We start from the raw sequence: 21,045 nt of genomic DNA on the forward strand, positions 1-21,045 counted from the left end.
CCCCCTGAGATCATACCGATCTCGCGAATGGTTGTGTTTTCCCTATTCTCCTCTTCTCGGGCTTCCCCAGGCTCCTGGTTGTGGCCAGGCTCCTGGTTGTGGCCAGGCTACTGATTTCCTTGTCCAGCATTGTCGGGTTGGGGTCTGCCAGGTCGGGAGATGGTCTATTCCGAGACAAAAACTGGAATGGGGGAACCCGCAACCTCTGTTATTGGAGAAGGAGTCACCCGAGCCGGGGTCTTCGCCTTGGCCTTGGAGGATAGAGGGAGCCTCGAGGGAGACGATTGAACTGATGGGATGATCTTCTTCCTTTTACATTGGAGGCACAGGCGTTTCTCTAGAGGAGGAGAGGGAGCCCTCTCCTCCACAGTATCTTCGGTTCCAAGGGCCTCTGGGTTCTCGGATGGTTGAGAGGAAGCCTCCGCTGAGGCGCTGGTTTACGGAGCATGCGAAACCTCGTGTCTCTCTAAAATATCGTTGCCCCATTTCTGTAGAATATCACTGGGCAGCCGGGAAGAATCAACGGTGTAGGCGTGAAACATGGCTGCTTCTGCAAAACTAATAGAAAACACCTTAGTTAGTGAAAACCAAGAAGTGCGGGTATTGGATCTTACTGAAAGGAGCGCCCAAAGGCGTCTTGATGGGGTTGAGGCCAAAAGTATGTAACATGCTCTCTCACAGGAGAAAAGGGAGCAGCAGTTGCACCTCCTCCAGCTTTTCGGATGTTGTATGACAGGAGGGTTGATGTTGGTGGTTGCGTAGTTCAAAGGGAGTGGAAAGATTATAGCGCCACTCAGCTGGCCAAGATGCTGGCTTAGGTAGTTGGACATAAAAGAAATCTAGATTTCCAACCTTTGTTGGAAGAAGGCATTCCGTCAAAATATTTGTGACCAACCCTAAACTACACCATTAAAACACCCAGCTCCGAGTGCCTGAGGGTGTAAAAATGGTGCAAAAGCTGTAGGGTCAGGGGTATTTGATACAGGCGACACAGGATCACAAGTCTACACATGGCTCGGAAGGAGTTAGGGGTGAATTGGGACAACGACACACCAAAATACCTGCTCAAAGAAGAGAAGAACGAATGGATGGGAAAGTGAAGATCGCCAACGAGTTGGTCCTTAAAAAAGGTTACAAAACTAGATGGAGGGGAGGAAGGATGATCATCCAGCCCCGGAGAACGAAGCTTGTAGGCCTCAGAAAGTTCCAGACTTGATCGAATTACCCTAATATCACTATTATCCATATCGGAGCAAAAATACGTATACCAGGGCACCTCCCTCGCACCAGCCATTGCAAGATCGAAAGGGATAGGAAAGGAAGAAGAAAGAGTACTTACGAAAGACAAAGGAAATGCACAAGGCAGGAGGCGAGCAAGCAAAGCAAGAAAAAGAAGGAAACCTGAAGGAAGCTGAAGCGATAATAAACAACGGCGGACAACCTTTAGGGTTTTTAAACAAAAATCCTTAGGAAGCATCAAAAAGTGAGCCGAACAACTGAAACGGTGTGTCACACATCAGCCATCATATCAAGAAGCGGAAACTATTTGGGGTTACGTGCAAAAAGCGTGTGTCGCATATTATGGCGAGTTAAGTTAGTGGGGCACGTGTCATCTCCCGAGGAAAGGGCATTTATGATGGAAGTGACAAGGAAATCATGGAAGGGGATATGCGAAAAGGAGTGCCTTACCTTGTGAAGACCAGACCTCGGAGATTGAAAATTCCATGCGGTTGCCTCAGGAAATGAAGAAGAAGGTGGCGGGAAGGGGCGCTTCAAATTCGGTGCCTTCACGCCTCCTTGAGATCAGGGTAAGAGTTAAATTTGGCCAAAGCCTTATCCATTGCACCTTATGATTGCAGGTGCATTAAGCTAAGTCCTCAAGCGCGATCCCTTCAAGTCATAGAGGTTATTCACCTGGATCACGGACTGGTCCGGTCTCCAGGTCCACCCCTGGTTAGACCTCCAGATGCACTCCCGGTCAGGTCTCCAGATCTCTTCCTAGTCAAACCTCCAGATCCACTCCCGGTCAGGTCTCCAGATCTCTTCCTGGTCAAACCTCCATATCCACTCCTCGATCATGTCTCCAGATCTCCAGATCTCTTCCTGGTCAGACCTCCATATCTACTCTTGGTCAGGTCTCCAGATCTCTTCCTAGTCATACCTCTAAATCCACTCCCGGTCAGGTCTCCAGATCTCTTCCTGGTCAGACCTCCAGATCTACTCTTGGTCGGGTCTCCAGATCTCTTCTTGGTCAAACCTCCAGATCTCACTCCCGGTCAGGTCTCCAAATCTCTTCCTGGTTAGACCTCCAGATCCACTCCCGGTCTAGTCTCCCGGTCCACCCCTGGTCAGACCTCCAGATCCACTCCTGGTCAGAAATTCGGATCCATTCTCGGTCGGGATTCCAGACTCTCACCCCAGCGCGAGTTATAAGGCTTCAAACTCTCATCCTCTCAACACCACACTACCTATTGGTTGCTACTCAGAATATCGTACTGGTTCCCCTGTACAAAAATTTTGTACAAGTCCCGAACCTTTCCTAACAACCTATTGTGTTCTTTAAAAATTAAACTTGGAACCGCAAACAGAACTTAACATTATTGATTCCAAGTTCAACTTATCTGTTCTTAGAGGTTTAGACTTGGATTGCAAATGATGCTTAACATTATTAATCCAAATCCACTCATGTTACAAAGTTGATTAAATATTTATGTCAAAGATCGGCTTCCAGGTTAAACATGGCGAGGCACTAGGCCTTCTTGGGTATGGGATCATCCACCACTTCCTAGACAAAGTCTTTCAACCAAATTCAATATTTAATCTCCTTATAGTAACCCTAGGTTTAACCACTAAGAACAATCGAATCACAAGATCAAAAAACAAAAGAAACACAAAATTGAAACATAAATTTGATTGCCTAAAATCGATAGCCTCTTGTGTTTGGTATTTCAAAATCCATACAAAGAAACCTAGTATGATGCGGAATAAGACAACTAGTCATACCTTTCATTGTAGCTAAAGACCTCTTGATCTTCTGTTGTATTCCTCACCTCCTCTTAGACGTCATGTGGGCGATGATCTACAAAGATGAATTCCACCGGGACCACTTCTTCTTCTCCAAGACTCTTGAGCCATCAAGGGATGCCAAAATAGGAAATTTCCTTCTTCTTCTTCTCCTTCAAGCAACCGACCACCAAGCGCTTCTCCTCTTCTTCTTCTTCCTCTCCAAGCAACCGGCCACAAGGATATAGCAACCCTTGATGTCGCCGGTCCTAAGGAAGCAAAAGAGGTGACATGATGAAGGTGGTGTCACCGGCCACAAGAAAGAAGAAAGGAAAGGAGCATAGCCGGCCACCAAGGAAATAGAGAGAGAATAAGAATAGGTTGTCTATCCATGAGGCACCCTCTCTCCCTCTTTTATAATCCTTGGTCTTGGTAAAAAATGGAAAGTTTAATTAAAACTTCCTTTTAATCTTCTTATGGCCGATCACATCATGGTATACTAAAAAGGAAAAAAATTTACAACAAAAATTAAAGCTTCCTTTTAAACCATGATGTTTACAAAAGGGAAAGTTTTAAACATAATTAAAACTTCTTTATTTGTTACCTCCCTCTAAAAGAGGAAATTTTAATAATAATTAAAATATCTCTTTTTAAATTTCCTATTGTACATGGTAATAAAGGAAAGTTTTAAAAATTAATCTCTCTCTTTTAAAACATGTAGACAACTACAAAAAAGAAAAGATTAATTAAAACTTCTCTTTTTAAATCATGGTTACATAAAAGGAAAGTTTTATCAAAAATTAAAATCTTTCTTTTAAACATTAAAGACAACTACAAATAAGGAAAGATTTTAAAATCTCTCTTTAATCTTTTGTAGATAGCTATAAAAGAAAAGATTTTAAAATCTAAAACTCTCTTTTTAAAACCATGAGGATGACTATAAAAGGAAATTTTAAAAATAAAATTTTTCTTTTAAATCCCTTTCATGAATGGCTATAAAAGGAAAATTTTAACAAAAATTAAAATCTCCTTTAATCCTATGTGGTCGGCCCCATGCTTGGACACTAAGCATGATTTGGCCGGCCACTACTTGGGCTCCAAGCCTATACTTGGTCGGCCCCCTTACTCCAAGTAAGGTTGTGTCTGGCCCATTACTTGGATAAGAAGTGGACTTAGTGGATAAAAGGTTTTATAGAGGCTACAACAGGGATCGAGAGAAGAAATTGGTTTTGATCTCCCGATGAGCTTGAGCTTCCTGTGTTCACCCCGAACGCCCAACTCAAGTTCATCAATAATAATTCATACCACTAAAGAGTTATTATTGAATTATCGCACCAATCCTAAATTACATTATGGGCTCCTTATTATGAGTGCATTAATCTCCTTGTGTTTAAGATATTGAATGTCCATTAATTAAAAGAGTTACTGACAACTTACTTAATTAATATCTAGCTCCAAGAGTAGTACCACTCAACTTCATTGTCATGCCAGACTAGGTCCACCTGCAGGGTTTATATGACAATCCTTATGAGCTCCTCAAGGGGACATCATCAACCTAGATTACTAGGACACAGTTTCATTCTATAATCAACAACACACCATATAAATAATATCATTTCTCAATTTATCGGACCTATTGATTTAAAGAGCTAAATGACACCCTTTGAAAAATTAAAGAAATAAATATTAAATATACGTGCTTGTTATTATATCATGATTAAGAGCATGCACTTTCATAATAACAGAGGTTTTGTTCTCTTATATAGTCAGTATAAAAAGAAACTACTTCAAATGGTCCTGCTCAATACACTCATAGTGTACTAGTGTAATTTTATAGTCTAGATAAACTAATACCAAATTATACTACAACCACTCCAATGGTTTATCCATTCCATCTTGGTTGTGAGCTACTATTTATAATTTATAAGGATCTGATAACATGATCTTCTGTGTGTCTCCTCACACCATGTTATCTATAATATAAATTAAATGGATAACTACACATAGCATAAATGTAGACATTTGACCAATGTGATTCTTATTTCTAAATAAATGTTTATACAAAAAGCTAGACTTTTAGTATACATTCCAACAACTACCACGCTTTATGACTCACAGGTCAGCCTTTTGCACTCTTAAGTCCCAGGCATGTTATTAGCCAACAAAGAAGGGCCAAAAGAAAAGGGGGGAAATGAATAGAAACTAGATCCCAACCAGATTTGCATTTATTTAATAGAGTACAGGGAACACCTATCAAGCTCTTATTTCACAACTGGGATATCTAAATTAATCAGAAGTCCATGTTAGCGTCAGTAGCCGACCGACACCTCGAACAAAAGTATTCTGTGTTATCTACTTGCCCTGAGTTAGATCGTGCTTGAGCTAGCTCAGCCTTGGTGAATTGAATAATACGACGCTGCTGAGCAATAGTTTCATCTTTGATCCGGTTCTCTTCTTGAAGAAGGGCTAGAGAGGTAGCATGGTTCTCTTTTAGATAGATTAGGAATTGAGCCTGGCACTCCAGATCTGCATAAGCGTTCTGCTTTAACACTACTTCTGCTCGGATCCAAGATTTGGCGACTAACTAGAGTTCCTCCATATCTCGGCGGAGAGAAGACTGAAGATCTCTGTTTTACGTCATCTCAACTAAAGTTGTATCCTTGTAGGCAAGTAGCTGAGTCATATGGGCTAGTTGCATGCGCAAAGATGACACCTCATCAAAATTAGGGGGGGATTCCATGGTCAGAAGAAGTCAGCAAGAAAATTACAATGATGTGGGGGAACTCAGTCTTTTTAAAGAGGGAGGTGGGAAGAGATAGCTTTATGGCGTTTATGGGGCTCTTCTCTCAAGGTTGATTGGATAATTAATCAGGTTGCCTAGCCGAGGAGCTGGGAAAAGATACAGCATTTAAGAACAGAATGGTGGAACAAGTAAACTGGAGCATGAGTCTTGTCAGTCGGACTTGAGCTTCCTTCGACTAGACTTGGGGGAGGCTTGTGATACGGTGCATGATGACGGGGTCTAATAGGGCGTGACAGTCCGAAGCCAAGGGGACATGGCAGTCAGAAGTCAAGGGGGCATGGTAGTCAGAAGTCAAGGGGACGTGACAGTCAGAAGTCAAGGGGGCATGACAGTCAGAAGTCAAGAGAGTGTGGCAGTCCACAAGCATGGAAATAAGAAGTAAAATCGAGTGACGACGCTAGCCACCTAATTCCGGGTCGAGTTCTCACAGATCGAAACTCCTAGTCGGGGGCACCTGAATGGGTAGTCAGGGGAATGCCTGGCCGGAATCTGACTAGTTAGGTTTTCGCAACATGATTGTACTAGAGCCAAGTGCACTCAGCCAGCTAACTCATGGGCAGTCCACTCCCGGTCGGCCCTTAGATGATCTATCCAGAGCTCCTGACCCCCACAATTGGGGCCAGATGATACGCCCGACTAATCATCCCGAGTTGCTCTATTCATACTCGGTCAAAATAGGAGGCGCTACAGGATAACAAGGTCAAGGAATCATAACCGCCTATCAGAGAATAACTGCCAAGTATCAGGAAATATTCCAACGGTCTGCCATCACCTGTGAATGGAACCTTCCTTCAGGCTATAAGAGGATGCTAATGTTGGAGCAATCCCAATGGTCCGTGCGACCATGTGTTTTGGTGTTTGGGCAAAGGGTTTAAGTTAGGTTCACCCTTGTATTTGATATGTGTATTTGAGTTGTGCAGGTTTACAGGATACACATGTGACTCAAGTTGATGGCTTCGGATCCGGTGAATGATAGAGCATCCGAGGGACCGTGGACAAAGCAGCGAGGACAAGGGCCGAGGGAAGAGACTTCGAGGCATACGTGAAGGATGGCATTGGGACGAGCCGCGGGCTTGAATGCATCCGAGAGACGAGAGCCCAAGGAAGTAGACTTGAAGGCAAGAGGTCAAGGCTGTAAAGAAGCATCAAGTGAGTCATAAGGGTGAGGGTATGAGTGCACGAGAGATTGTACTCGGAGTAAAATCCTAGTTTTAGGGTTTTACTGTAGCGTTACTGTAGCAGTATTGTAGCAGTCGACTGCATATTTTAGCAGTCGACTGGAGCAGTCGACCGTCGACCGGTGCAGTCGACCGTCGACCGGTGCAGTCGACCGTCGACCACGCAGTCGACTAGGTGCGAACATAATGGTTCTGTTCATTCAGTCAATGTGGATCAGTCGACTGCATGTTTTAGCAGTCGACTGCAAGTTTTAGCAGTCGACTGGTATCGAGCCTTTGGGATGTAACGATCGAATTTCCACAAAGAGCAGTCGACTGTATGTTTTGGCAGTCGACTAGTATGGGGGGTTTTCAACCCGCAGCCTATATAACCAAAGCTTGGGAGCTTGGTTATAATTGATGAAATAGAGGTGGTTAATCTCTATTAGTAGTCTACCTGTGCCCTAGCTTGTAAAGAGTCCTTGGTGAGAGTTGTGGTGAGGTTTCTCCACCCACAAGGAGCTACGTGAGCTAGCCGAAGGTCTTTTGGGGAGTAATCCATAGACGGATAGGGATCGTCCATCTCAAGGACACGCCGTGGAGTAGGAGCTTTATCTCCGAACCACGTAAATGATCGTGTAGCTTGGTTTGCATTCTTTCTTGTCTTTAGCTTAATTTCCTTTAGCTTGTTTGTTTTGTATATTCCGCTGTGCGTACTAACAAGTGTAGTAAGATCAATCGATTTGGAGGTGCCGTCTATCCAACCCCCCTTCAAGCCGGCCGACCGATCCCTTACACGTGGTATCAGAGCGAGGCCGCTCTCTGTCGGACTAACCGCCGAGGAAGCAAAGATGACCGGCTTGATAGAACCGCCAAAGTTTGAAGGCGGTGGCTTATGGGACTGCACATATTGGATGATGTAGATGGAGGTCTTATTCAACACGGATCGGGACACCATGATGGTGCTCCAAGAGCCGTTCGAAGTTCTGAAGGACAAGAAGGGAAAGAGACTCCAACCGCGTCATTGGACGGAGGAGCAAACCTCACAGTCAAAGGCAAATTCAAAGGTAATATCGATTTTAATTGATATTTTACCTAATGACATGATGAGTCGTGTAGGTGAATATGAGAATGCCCATGATTTGTGGAGCAAGATAAAGAAGGTTCCATGGGAAGAACCTTTGTCTACACAAGAGGAGGAAAAATCTGAAGAAACGGATGAAGAAGCTCAAGTAGAGAAGGATCAATCGGATGTGGAGACCAATTCAACATCAAAAGAAGAAGAGGAAGTGAATTTGGTCACATTTGAGGAAAAGGATGAAGAAAGGCCATGCACAAGTGTGGATGAGGAAGATATAGCATCTACATCCTCAAAGGTTGAAGAAGAATCCAAGACAAGTGAAGAAGAAAAAGAAGAAATCTTGGAAGAAGTCAACCTAGTGAGCACCTCCACCGAAGTAAAGTCAAAAGATCACATTGTGTGCTTCGGATGCAATGAAAGGGGACACTACCAAAGTAGATGTCCAATGGGTAAGAAGGTAACTCCTAAACTCACTCAAATTATTTTAGATACTAATTTGGGTTGTAGGAATGATGGTGCCAAGAAGAAGAAGGAGAAGAAGCACATTAAATGCTTCACTTGTGGTGAAATAGGGCACTACCACACCAAATTCCCAAGGAAGAGAGAGCTCAAAAAGTTGGGGCATTTAAGGATGTGGGAAAAGAAGTGGAGGAAGAATGGAGGCTCATGTCAAGGGGGAGCTCCAAAGGTAAAGGGTAAGGTAAACCCTAATTTAAATTTGAAGTCAAATTTAAATTCCTCCATGCATGCTAAAAATAATTCTTATTATTTACCCATGCAAAATTTTGGTTTCAAATATCATGATAGGAATAGGGTAATTGTAGATCATAACCCTAAGATGTCTATTCATGATAAATCTAGAAATGGTAGACCTAAGGAAACCCAAGGCATTAATCCCAAGAAGGGGAGACACATGCCTAGAAAGGGTAGGTCTAGGAATGTCCATGGTGGACATGTTGATTCTAGGGTTAGGAACCTAGAAAGGAAAAATCAAGCTTTGAAGGCAAAGCTTGATAAGTTGGAGAAAACCCTAGAAATAAAGATTCAATGTTGGATCTAAGGGTTTAGGTATGGTGTTGGGTAGTCAAAGACCCAACAATGATAGATCGGGTTTGGGATACCGATCTAGTGTCTCCAAGGCTAAGGGAAAGTCTTATGCTAGGGTTGCATATGACTATAGTAAGGAGAAACCAATAAATGGAAAGGAAAAGTCATTTAAAGGTATGGAGAAACTAACCAAGGACAAGGTGTCCAAGGTTAAAAAGGTTAAATTTGTAGGTCAAGTGTCACCGGAGGTGCACCGATGTGACCTAGCCACTGTGGATAAGTCACCTAGGGAGGTGACTAAGGTTAAGAGCTCTAGGGGGAGCTCAAAGAGTCAATTTGATACCCATGACCAATGGATCTCAAGGGGGTTTTACTTGGGAGTCTAGACAAGCAATGGAATGTACCAAGTGGTTTGGAGACGGACTTGAGTCTCAAACCTAGGGTTTTGGCACAATTGGTTTATGTTTCATGCAAGAAATATGATAATTGGGGTCATATAGCATGAAAATTGATTTTGGATGTATAGATGTCATATAAACCAATGTCAGGGATGCATTGTCGGTTAGTATGGGCAAATACATCAAGAGGAAGCCAAAACTAGAACTTTAGGTCAAGGTTTAATTAAACTCTTTAGCTAGTTTTGTATTTTGTATCAATCTTGGGATTTGTGATAAATATATTTTTGTATATATTTTTCCCAAGTAGACATTGATATAATAGACCTCTCCACAAAATTTGAGAATTTTTGGAGATCTGTGGAATTTCTGGCACATTTCTGAAGTTGGCCAGAAAATGTTGATTTTTTCATGAATAGTGTACCAGTCGACTGGTACAGTTACCAGTCGACTGGTAACAGTATTTTTTAGCACATAATGTCTTTGTAAGCTCGTTTTCATGAGGACAGTCGACTGGTACTTCTTTCAGTCGACTAATACCAGTCTGAAAGTGTTTTCAGCACTGGATTTTGACCGAGTCAGCTCGTATAGATGTATGGGATCCATGGGGGATAAATACATGAGTTTAGGGTCAATTGGATGATAAGTTTTCAACAATTAGGATATTGTTTGAAAGCTTTTTGGATGTTAGGCAAAGGGGGAGAAGTAAGGTTTAGTTGGGAAAACCTTAGTGCCTTTGCGTAGGGGGAGCCTTGGGATAGGCTCTTAAAAATCCCTGTGGGAAAATTCTTAGCTCAATGGGGAGCATAGGTGTAGGGGGAGTCTTGGGATAGGTTCCAATGCATGATGCATTGTTTCGGCGTTGTAAGTCCAAGTGTGTAGCCTTGGCATCGTAAGTCCATTCGGCGTTGTAAGTCCAAGTGTGTAGCCTTGGCATCGTAAGTTCATTCGGCGGTGTAAGTCCAAGTGTGTAGTCTTGGCAACGTAAGTCCATTTGTTTTAGCATATTTATTTGCTATTGTTTTCCCTAACTTAAACGTATTACCAAAACATCAAAAAGGGGGAGATTGTTGGAGCAATCCCAATGGTCCGTGCGACCATGTGTTTTGGTATTTGGGCAAAGGGTTTAAGTTAGGTTCACCCTTGTATTTGATATGTGTATTTGAGTTGTGCAGGTTTACAGGATATGCATGTGACTCAGGTTGATGGCTTCGGGTCCGGTGAAGGATGGAGCATCCTAGGGACCGTGGACAAGGCGGCGAGGACAAGGGCCGAGGGAAGCGATTTCGAGACATACGCGAAGGATGACATTGGGACGAGCCGCGGGCTTGAATGCATCCGAGGGACGAGAGCCAAAGGAAGTAGGCTTAAAGGAAAGAGGTCAAGGCTGCAAAGAAGCATCAAGTGAGCAATAAGGGTGAGGGTACGAGTGCACGAGAGATTGTACTCGGAGTAAAATCCTAGTTTTAGGGTTTTACAGTAGTGTTACTGTAGCAGTACTATAGCGCTATTGTAACAGCCGACTGCATGTTTTAGCAGTCAGCTGGTGCAATCGACCGAGCAGTCGACTGGGTGTGAATAGAATGGTTCTGTTCATTCGGTCAGTGTGGATCAGTCGACTGCATGTTTTAGCTGTCAACTGCACCAGTCGACTGCAAGTTTTAGCAGTCGACTGGTATCGAGCTGTTGGGATGTAACGGTCGAATTTCCACAGAGAGCAGTCGACTGCATGTTTTGGCAAATGACTAGTAGGCGGGGTTTTCAACCCGCGGCCTATATAACCAAAGTTTGGGAGCTTGGTTATAATTGACGAAATAGAGGTAGAGCCGTCAATTTGGGTTGGGCCCGTTGGGTTGGCCCGTCTCGCCAAACAATTTAAGCGGGTTGGTTTGGAATTTTATCAACCCAAGTCCACCGTGGGCCGACCCGCCTAGGCCCACGACCCGCGCGGGTCAGCCCGCTCAGGCTTGGGTTGGCCCGCGGGTTGAAAAACACATGTAAACTAAGTTTTATGCCAATTTATTATCTTTCTTTGTTATAATTTTGAAATAAAAATAGTACTTTTCATCCAACATAAGTACTCGTTTGTGTTCATTTATATTTAAAATACATGTTTATGTATACATTTAATTGTAGAAAACTTTTTGGAAGTAAAATGTTGAAGATATGAAATATTTTTTAATTTTTTTAAAAATTTTTGATAGGCCCGCGGGTTGGCCCGCAAAACCCGCAACCCGTCTTAGAATGGGTAAGGTTGGAAATTTTCCAACCCGCCAAGTTGGCGGGTTGGCCTGCCCCGCCCCGTCAAATGGTTAACCCGTCATGGGCCGACCCGCCCCGCCATGGATTAGCCCGTCTGACAGCTCTAAATAGAGGTGGTTAATCTCTATTAGTAGTCTACCTATGCCCTAGCTTGTAAAGAGTCCTTGGTGAGAGTTGTGGTGAGGTTTCTCCACCCACAAGGAGCTACGTGAGCTAGCTGGAGGTCTTCCGGGGAGTAATCCACCGACGGATAGGGATCGTCCACCTCAAGGACACACCGTGGAGTAGGAGCTTTATCTCCGAACCACGTAAATGATCGTATAGCTTGGTTTGCATTCTTTCTTGTCTTTAGCTTAATTTCCTTTAGCTTGTTTGTTTTGTATATTCCACTGCGCGTACTAACAAGTGTAGGAAGATCAATCGATTTGGGGGCGCCGTCTATCCAACCCCCCTTCAAGTCGGCCGACCGATCCCCTACAGCTATGTGTCCTCCATCACCCGACAAGTCCTGACACTCGACATTCTCTGACATCAGTCAGGCTCCAAAAGGTACACACTGTCATATAAAAAGGAAGGACCTCACCCTTTCACAGGTACACTCTCTCATACATTCGCACTTGTCTTCTACTTTCTTTCCGCTTCATACACTGTTCTTCTAGGGAAAAGGTACCTGACTTGAGCATCGGAGGGCCTGCTCTGAGGATTTTTTCCCTGGATTCTGGCCTCTAATGCCCGTGTGCTCGTCTGAGTGTGCGCAGAGCTCAGGTACCATCGGTTTAAGCATCATCACCCGTCAGCACCACGTGGGAGTCCCTTTTCAGAAGAATATACGAGAAAGGTGTCCCTGAGTTAGATCGCGCCTGAGCTAACTCAGCCTTGGTGAATTGAATAATACAACGCTGCTGAGTAATAGTTTCATCTTTGAGCCGGTTCTCTTCTTGAAGAAGGGCTATGGAGGCAGCATGGTTCTCTTTTAGATAGATCAGAAATTGAGCCTGGCTCTCCAAATCCGCATAAGCTTTCTGCTTTAACGCTACTTCCGCTCAAATCCGAGATTTAGTGGCTAACCAGAGTTCCTCCATATCTTGGCAGAGAGAAGACTGAAGATCTCTGCATCATCTCGGCTAAATTTGTATCCTTGTAGGCAAATAGATAAGTTATATGGGCTAGTTGCTTGCGTAAAGATGACACCTCATCAGGATTAGGGGGGATTCCATAGTCAAAAGAAGTTAACAAGAAAATTACAATGATGCGGGGGAACTCAGTCTTTTTAAAGAGGGAGGCGAGAAGAGGCAGCTTTAAGGCGTTTATGGGGGTCTTCTCTCAAGGTTGATTGGGTAATTAATTAGGTTGTCTAGCCAAGGAGTTGGGAAAATATGCAGCATTTAAGAACAGAATGGTGCAACAAGTAAACTGGAGCATGAGTCTAGTCAGTCAGACTTGAGCCTCCTTCGACTAGACTTGGGTGGGAGACTTGTGATACGGTGCGTGATGGCGGGGTCTAATGAAGAATGACAGTCAAAAGTCAAGGGGCATGACAGTCAGAAGTCAAGGGGTTGTGGTAGTCAGAAGTCAATGGGGCATGACAGTCAGAAATCAAGGGGATGTGGTAGTTAGAAGTTAAGGGGACATGACAGTCAGAAGTCAAGAGGATGTGGCCGTCAACAGGCATGGAAATAGGAAGTAAAATCGGGTGACGACGCCAGCCACCTAATTCCCGATCGAGTTCTCACAGATCGGAACTCTAGGTCGAGGACACCTGAGTGGGCAGTCGGGGGAATGCTTGGCTGGAATCTGGCTAGTCAGGTTTTCGCAATGATGTGTGTAGATATTATGATCGTTTATGCATGTTTTAACGTACATTCATTTGCTTTATTTGTATATATTCTTCGCACGATCATCTCTCCTATTGTTTATTTAGTATTAATTACTCTTTTGTCGGAGATCTGCTCTTTATTTGGTTTTGTGTTGACAGGGATAACTTTTGGAGCGAAAACGGCGATTGTCGACGCATCAGAGCAAAAGCAGAAACCCACTTGACATCGGTCGTGCAACCCTACACAGTCGTATGGCCATTCCCGAGAGAGAGCAGCACATGGTCATGCGACCTTACATGATCGTGCCTCACGACCAGAATCGAAGGAAGACATGGCTGTGCGGATCTCGCAAGGTCGTGGCACGGGTCGTGCGGCGCCTGTGCCCTAGCCTATAAAAGGGCTCTTAACCCTTCCCCTTGGAGGGGGGAGAGCCGAAAAAGAGAGATACACCTTGGTGTCGTTCCACACCATCCAGGACCTCTGTTCGATGATCCGAGATCACCTCCATCACCGCATCAACTCCAGAAGCAAAGGATTGGATCCAAAGATCACTCGACATCATTGAATAAGCATCTCTATTCCCTCTCTCTTCTTGTCTAGGGATTGAATATTTAATTATACTATGTCTTTGGGTTTTCCCCCTACGTCTATGGAGTAGATTCTTTGTTCTAGGATTAGGGAGTAGTTGTGGATAGGTTATGATGTAAGATTTATGCTTATGCTTTCACTCATTGAATGATTTTGCTTGTATTATTTCAATTTAATATGCATGAGACTTGTTTGTCATGTCGTATTAATTGATTATGTTGAGATTGCTAATTTCGTAAAGAGAGGATCTTAGATTATATACCCGAGGGGCCCTAGTGACAGGGGTAACTTGTTCACGGACATCTGGGATACTCCCTCAAAAGGAGAGGTAATTTATCCATAAGGATGTAAGAAACCAAACCAAACCTCTATCTCTATCCTTAATGATACCGATCTGGTTTGCATTCTTGTGATCTACGGAGGTGCCCTAATGATAGGGGTTAACCGTAACAAGATTTCACAGGGATCTTCTCTGTTTAGTGCTTAAGGGTAGTAGCTATAACTTCCGACGAGTACATGTTGATTGACAATGAGGAAAGGATAGAACATGATACATTAGTTATCACCACAACGAAACCAAACTCCTAGAGCTCTTCCTAAACCAAGTAAAACTCTCTCTCACCAGTTCTCACATCTACTTCCCAAGTTCTTTTCTTCTCAAAAAATAGTTCAGTTACAACCATCGGTAGTTTAGCTAATTCTACGTGAACAATCGCTAGTGCTTATTGTTGGGGATCGGACTACCGGCTTGAAGGGGGGTTGGATAGACGGCGCCCCCAAATACTCGCTTTATACACTATTGTTAGTATGCGCAGCGGAAATCTAATACTAACTACAAATATGAATACAAAGAAAGCTTAAGACAAGAATAAGAAATGCAAACCAAGCTAACACGTTGTTTAACGTGGTTCGGAGATTAGGGCTCCTACTCCACGGCTGTCCGTAAGGTGGACGATCCCGATCCTTCGGTGGATTACTCCCCGGAAAACTTCCGGCTAGCTCAAACCTCCTTGTGGGTGGAGAAACCTCACCACAACCCTCACAAGAGCTCCTTTGACGCTAGGGCACAAGTAGACTACTAATAGAGATTAACCACCTCTATTTCGTCAACTCAAACCAAGCCCCCAAGCTTTGGTTTTATAGGCCACGGGTTGGAAAACCCCGCCTACCAGTCGATTGCTAAAACATGCAGTCGACTGCCCTTTGTGGAAATTCGACCGTTACATCCCAACGGCTCGATTCCACACATTCTGTTCGCTGCTAGTCGACTGCCCCAGTCGACTGCTAAAACATGCAGTCGACTGCTACAGTACTGCTACAGTAGCGCTACAGTACTGCTACAGTACTGCTACAGTACTGCTACAGTAAAACCCTAAAAACTAGGATTTTACTCCGAGTACAATCTCTCGTGCACTCGTACCCTCACCCTTATGACTCACTTGATTCTTCCTTTGCAGCTTTGACCTTTTGCCTTCAAGCCTACTTCCTTTGGCTCTCGTCCCTCGGATGCATTCAAGCCCGCGGCTCGTCCCCAATGCCATCCTTCGCGTATGCCTCGAAGTCGCTTCCCTTGGCTCTTGTCCTCGCTGTCTTGTCCACGGTCCCTCGGATGCTCCATCCTTCACCGGACCCGAAGCCATCAACCTGAGTCACATGTGTATCCTGCAAACCTGCACAACTCAAATACACATATCAAATACAAGGGTGAACCTAACTTAAACCCTTTGCCCAAACACCAAAACACATGGTCCCGTGGACCATCGGGATTGCTCCAACACTTATAACCAGTCCTCGTGAGATCGATAATCTTTTATTACTGACGATGTATCCGTGCACTTGCGGAAGTGTAACAAGTTTTTGCCGCCGTTGCCGGGAACTGCGCCTATAACATTAGTGATAATCATATTGGATTAGACTAGACCTTGTTTTCTTTATTTCACTATACTTTCTGTATTTTTATTAATATATATATATATATATAAACACTTTCTTTTATTCTGCACTTGGATTATTCAATATCTTTTTTTTTTTTTGCATGTGAAGAGCTAATCTTTCAGGAAAACTTCTGTCGTTCGATCCAGAAATTGATAGAACTTTCTTGAGGAGAAGAAACTTGCAAAAACTCCAAGAAGAACAAGAAACTTCAGAAATGGCTGACAAGCTTTTGAATGACTACGCAGCACCTTATGCACGAGGGCTTCGGTCGAGCATCACCCGCCCACCAATTAAAGCAAACAATTTTGAAATCAAGCCTGCAGTGATCCACATGGTTCAGCAAAATCAATTTAGAGGAGGACCGCATGATGATCCTAATCATCACTTGGAGCTTTTCTATGAGATTTGTAGTATTATGAAAGTGAACGAGGTCCCTCCAGAAACAGTAAGGTTACTTCTTTTTAGATTTTTCCTGAAAGATAGAGCTAAGCAGTGGCTTAATTCTTTACCAGCAAACAACATTACATCTTGGGGGCAATGTGAGCAAAAAATTTTGGACAAATTTTACCCGCCAAGTAAAACTGCACACATGAAGAATTTAATTGCAAGCTTCAAACAGGCAGACTCAGAATCGTTATTCGAAGCATGGGACAAATTCAAGAGTATGCTAAGACAGTGCCCCCATCATGGCCTCGAGAAGTGGTTAGTGCTACACACATTCTACAATGGAATCAATTATCACACGAAGCTGTCCCTTGATTCTGCAGCAAGAGGGGTGTTGATGAACAAGAGTCTTGATGAAGCTGAAGACATAATAGAGAATGTGGCCCAGAACCATCATCAATGGGCAACCGAAAGATCTGGAGGTTCTTTTTTTGAGAATCCAATAAAAGCATCAGGAAAATTTGACGTAGATGCAGTCATGCTCATGCCCGCAAGGCTGGATGCTCTGACCAAGAAGCTTGAGACCATGGGGAATAACACAACCAATGCAATAGTGTGTGTGTGTGTGTGTGAAACTTGTGGAAGTTCGGATCATGCTCAAGATACTTGCCCCCTAGGGCAAATACAAGCACAAATACATCAACTTGAACAATGTGATGCGATAGTCGATTATAACCAAAGGCAAAACAATCCCTACTCCAACACATACAACCCTGGGTGGAGGAACCACCCAAATTTTTCTTGCTGGGGAAATCAAGATCAAGAACCAGCAAAGCCAAGCTACCAACCTAGGCAACAAAACCACCAATCTGGACTACTGACTTATCAACAACAACAACCTTCACAACTGTCCAGAATTGAAAAGATGATTGAAGAAGCTCTCTTGGATCAAAAAGTGATGAAGAATAAAATCAAGCAATTGAATCAAAGAATGGAGAATTCTGAAAAGCATCAAAAGATGCAAGATAGTCAAATCGCTCAAATAGCCCAGTCCTTTTCAAGAGCACCGGGAGCATTTCCGAGAAAGCCCGACATAAACTCAGTGGAACATTGTAACCGCATTAAGCTGAGGAGCAGATGGACTTTAGGAGATCCCCAAATGGGTGCTCAGAAAGGAATTGATTCAGAAGAAGAGTTCTCTCCTCTCATGCCTAATTTAGTCCAGAACAAGGATAGGGAAGAGATTACCAAGAAGGTTGAAGGGACTCTTCCACTTTCTCCACAAAGTCAGACGATTCCTTTCCCTCAAAAGCTAATAACATCCCAAAAAGATAAAGAGTTCCACCGATTCCTTAAGAAGATTAAAGAAATCAACATTGAAGTACATCTAATAGACGCACTGCACCAAATGCCGAAGTTCGCCAAATTTTTAAAAGGTATTCTTTCTAACAGAAGACAGAAGGGCGACTTCGAGACTGTAGCATTGATGGAGAAGTGCAGTGCTCTTCTCACGGCAGAAACTCCCCCGAAGCTCTAGGATCCAGGAAGTTTTTCTATACCATGTAAGATTGGCTCTGAGCTGATACACAAGGCTTTCTGCGACTTGGGAGAAAGTGTCAGCCTACTTCCATACGCGTTATGCAAGAAATTAGGACTCCAGAACATCAAACTTACTACTATAGAACTACAATTGGCTGACCATTTATGTAGATACCCAATGGGTATAGTGGAGGGTGTGTCAGTAGAGATAGGTGGATGCATCATTTTCGCAGATTTTGTTGTCCTGGATATGGAGGAGGATCTCAAGATCCCAATCATATTAGGGAGACCATTCCTTGCCACCGCTGGAGCCCTTATCGATGTGAAACATCACAAGTTATCCCTGGAGATCAGTAAAGAAAGGTTAGAATTTGATTTATCTGATTCTCCTAATTGCATCTCTTCTTTTCAGGGAAATGCCAACAAGTCGAATATACAAAAAGCTGAGGAATGCAGTTTCCATGGGAGGCCGCCGGACATGATGCATGATTCGGCAAAACTTAAGAGGTCATCCCCAACAAGCAATAAAAAGTATATTTGTCCTACACGACTGAAACTGAAGGCACAAACTGGAGCATTAACCCTAGGAGGAGAGTCGTGCTTCCATGGGTTTAGTCCACATTAACTGATACGGGGTCGAGCTAAAGACCTAAAACAAGCGTTTCTTGGGAGGCAACCCAAGGGTTTTGTTTTAATTCGTTATCCACCTATCGTTCTATTTTAGTTCAATCTAGTATTTTTATTCTTGGATCTTTGTTTTCAGGATGTGCATTAGCCTCCACGAGTTGGCCGTGATCGTTTCATGGGTGTGGCAGCGTCGGAGGGGTCAAAAAGGGAGAGAGCGAGACACTACGCGCGTAAGGGAGTCGACAATGTGAATGTACACGGCCATACGAAGCTGGCAGAGGAGGAAATGACATAGGCCATGTGAACCCACACGGTCGTGTGGCCTTTGCAGAGAAGGAACAATACACGACTGTGCGGATCTAGCACGACCGTGTAAAGCTACTTGAGGAGAAGAGTGCACGGGCCGTGTCGGTTGACACGGCCGTGAGATCTCGGACGATAGGAGGAAAGATTCATGCTTATGCTTTCACTCATTGAATGATTACGCTTGTCTTGTTTCAATTTGATATGCATAAGACTTGTTTGTCATGTCGTATTAATTGATTGTGTTGGGATTGCTAATTTCGTAAAGAGAGGATCTTAGATCGTATACCTGAGGGGCCCTAGTGACAGGGGTAACCCGTTCACGGATATCTAGAATACTCCCTCGAAAGGCAAGGTAATTCCTCCACAAGGAAGTAAGAAACCAAACTAACCCCCTATCTCTATCCTTAATGATACCGATTAGGTTTGCATTCTTGTGATCTACCGAGGTGCCCTAGTGACAGGGGTTAACCGTAACAGGATTTCACAGGGACCTTCTCTGTTTAGTGCTTAAGGGTAGTAGCTATAACTTCTGACGAGTACATGTTGATTGACAATGAGGAAAGGATAAAACATGATACATTAGTTATGACCACAACGAAACCGAACTCCTAGAGCTCTTCCCAAACCAAGTGAAACTCTCTCTCTCTCTCTCTCTCTCTCGCCAGTTCTCACATCTACTTCCCAAGTTCTTTTCTTCTAAAAAAATAGTTCACTTACAACCATTGGTAGTTTAGCTAATTCTACATGAACAATCGCTAGTGCTTATAATCAATCCTCATGGGATCGATAATCTTTTATTACTGACGACGTATCCGTGCACTTGCAGAAGCGTAACACGCAACATGATTGTACTGGAGCCAAGTGCACTCAGCCAACTAACTCCTGGGCGGTCCACTCCCGGTCGGCCCTTAGATGATCTATCCACAGCTCCTGACCCCCATAGTTGGGGCCAGATGATACGCCCGATTGATCATTCAAAGCTGCTTTATTCATACTCGATCAAAATAGGAGGCGCTACAGGACAACAAGGTTATCATAACCGTCTGTCAGAGAATAACTGCCAAGTGTCAGGGAATATTCCAACGGTCTGCCATCACCTGTGAATGGAACCTTCCTTTATGCTATAAGAGGATGCCACGTGTCCTCCATCACCGGACAAGTTCTGACACTCGACATTCTCTAGCATCAGTCAGGCTCCAGAAGGTACGCACTGTCATATAAAAAGGAAGGACCTCACCCTTTCGCAGGTACGCTCTCTCGTACATTCGCACTTGTCTTCTACTTTCTTTCCATTTTGTACACTGTTCTTCTGAAGAAAAGGTACTTGACTTGAGCGTGGGAGGGCTTGCTCTGGGGACTTTTTCCCAAGTTTCTGGCCTCTAATGCCTGTGTGCTTGTCTGAGTGTGCGCAGAGCTCAGATACCATCGGCTCAAGCATCAGCACCACGTGGGAGTCCCTTTTCGGAAGAATATACGAGAAAAGTGTCTCAATCGCCCCCCCAACCCCCGACCGTCAACGCCCGCACCAGCTCACCAGGCCTTCATCTGACTCAGATTCCGGACAAGATCAATTATTAATCCAAAAAACTTCTTTTACATCAATCCAAATAATTATTTATATAGACTTAAAATCCTAAATTATAATAAAATAAAGAAATCTTAAAAGAACGAACTCAAAATCTTAAAAATCCTAAATAGGCTAAAATTTGAAAATAAAAATCATCAAAAATAGTATATGTTCGTACATGTTGTACTAACAATCAAGTTTTAATGTATGACAAATAGGTTAAAGTTAGATGGGTTATTTGTCTAACGCTTTTATCAAGTGTGTAAGAGTTGACTGGTCTGAAGGACCTAATACTAGGCTGAAATCTAGTTAGGTCCGCGAGACCCGATAGCTGGTGGGAAATTCAGTTAAGTCTGCGGGGCCCGATAGCTGGTGAGAAGTCCAGATAGCTCCGCGGGGCCCAATATCTGGCGGGAAGTCCGGTTGGGTCCGCGGGACCTGACAATCGGTCGAATTTCGGTTGGGTCCGCGAGACCTGACAATCGGTTGAATTCCGGTTGGGTCTGTGTACCTGACAACTAGAGGGAAGACCTA

The 21,045-nt window shown here is 43.7% G+C and overlaps 1 protein-coding gene and 1 pseudogene across 1 annotated transcript; one reads left to right on the plus strand and one right to left on the minus strand.

Annotated features, from left to right (window-relative positions):
• Positions 1 to 540: 540 nt before the first annotated feature.
• LOC121991043 lies at positions 541 to 18,009 on the plus strand. Its single transcript, XM_042545073.1, has 3 exons — positions 541 to 658; positions 16,211 to 17,089; positions 17,198 to 18,009. The coding sequence occupies exons 1-3, from the start codon at positions 541 to 543 to the stop codon at positions 18,007 to 18,009; spliced, it is 1,809 nt and encodes a 602-aa protein (XP_042401007.1).
• On the minus strand, positions 16,710 to 16,781 carry LOC121993378 (annotated as a pseudogene).
• Positions 18,010 to 21,045: the final 3,036 nt, after the last annotated feature.

This window comes from Zingiber officinale, chromosome 6B (genome assembly GCF_018446385.1).
Source record: "Zingiber officinale cultivar Zhangliang chromosome 6B, Zo_v1.1, whole genome shotgun sequence".
Lineage (NCBI taxonomy): Eukaryota > Viridiplantae > Streptophyta > Magnoliopsida > Zingiberales > Zingiberaceae > Zingiber > Zingiber officinale.

Bases quoted from the DNA above. Each gene is read 5' to 3' on its own strand.
- LOC121991043 (XM_042545073.1), top strand. From the start codon at position 541: ATGGCTGCTTCTGCAAAACTAATAGAAAACACCTTAGTTAGTGAAAAC. The intron at 659-16,210 runs GTATGTAACATG...CTAATCTTTCAG, and splicing joins TGATGGGGTTGAGGCCAAAA to GAAAACTTCTGTCGTTCGAT. The intron at 17,090-17,197 runs GTGTGTGTGTGT...GTGATGCGATAG, and splicing joins CACAACCAATGCAATAGTGT to TCGATTATAACCAAAGGCAA.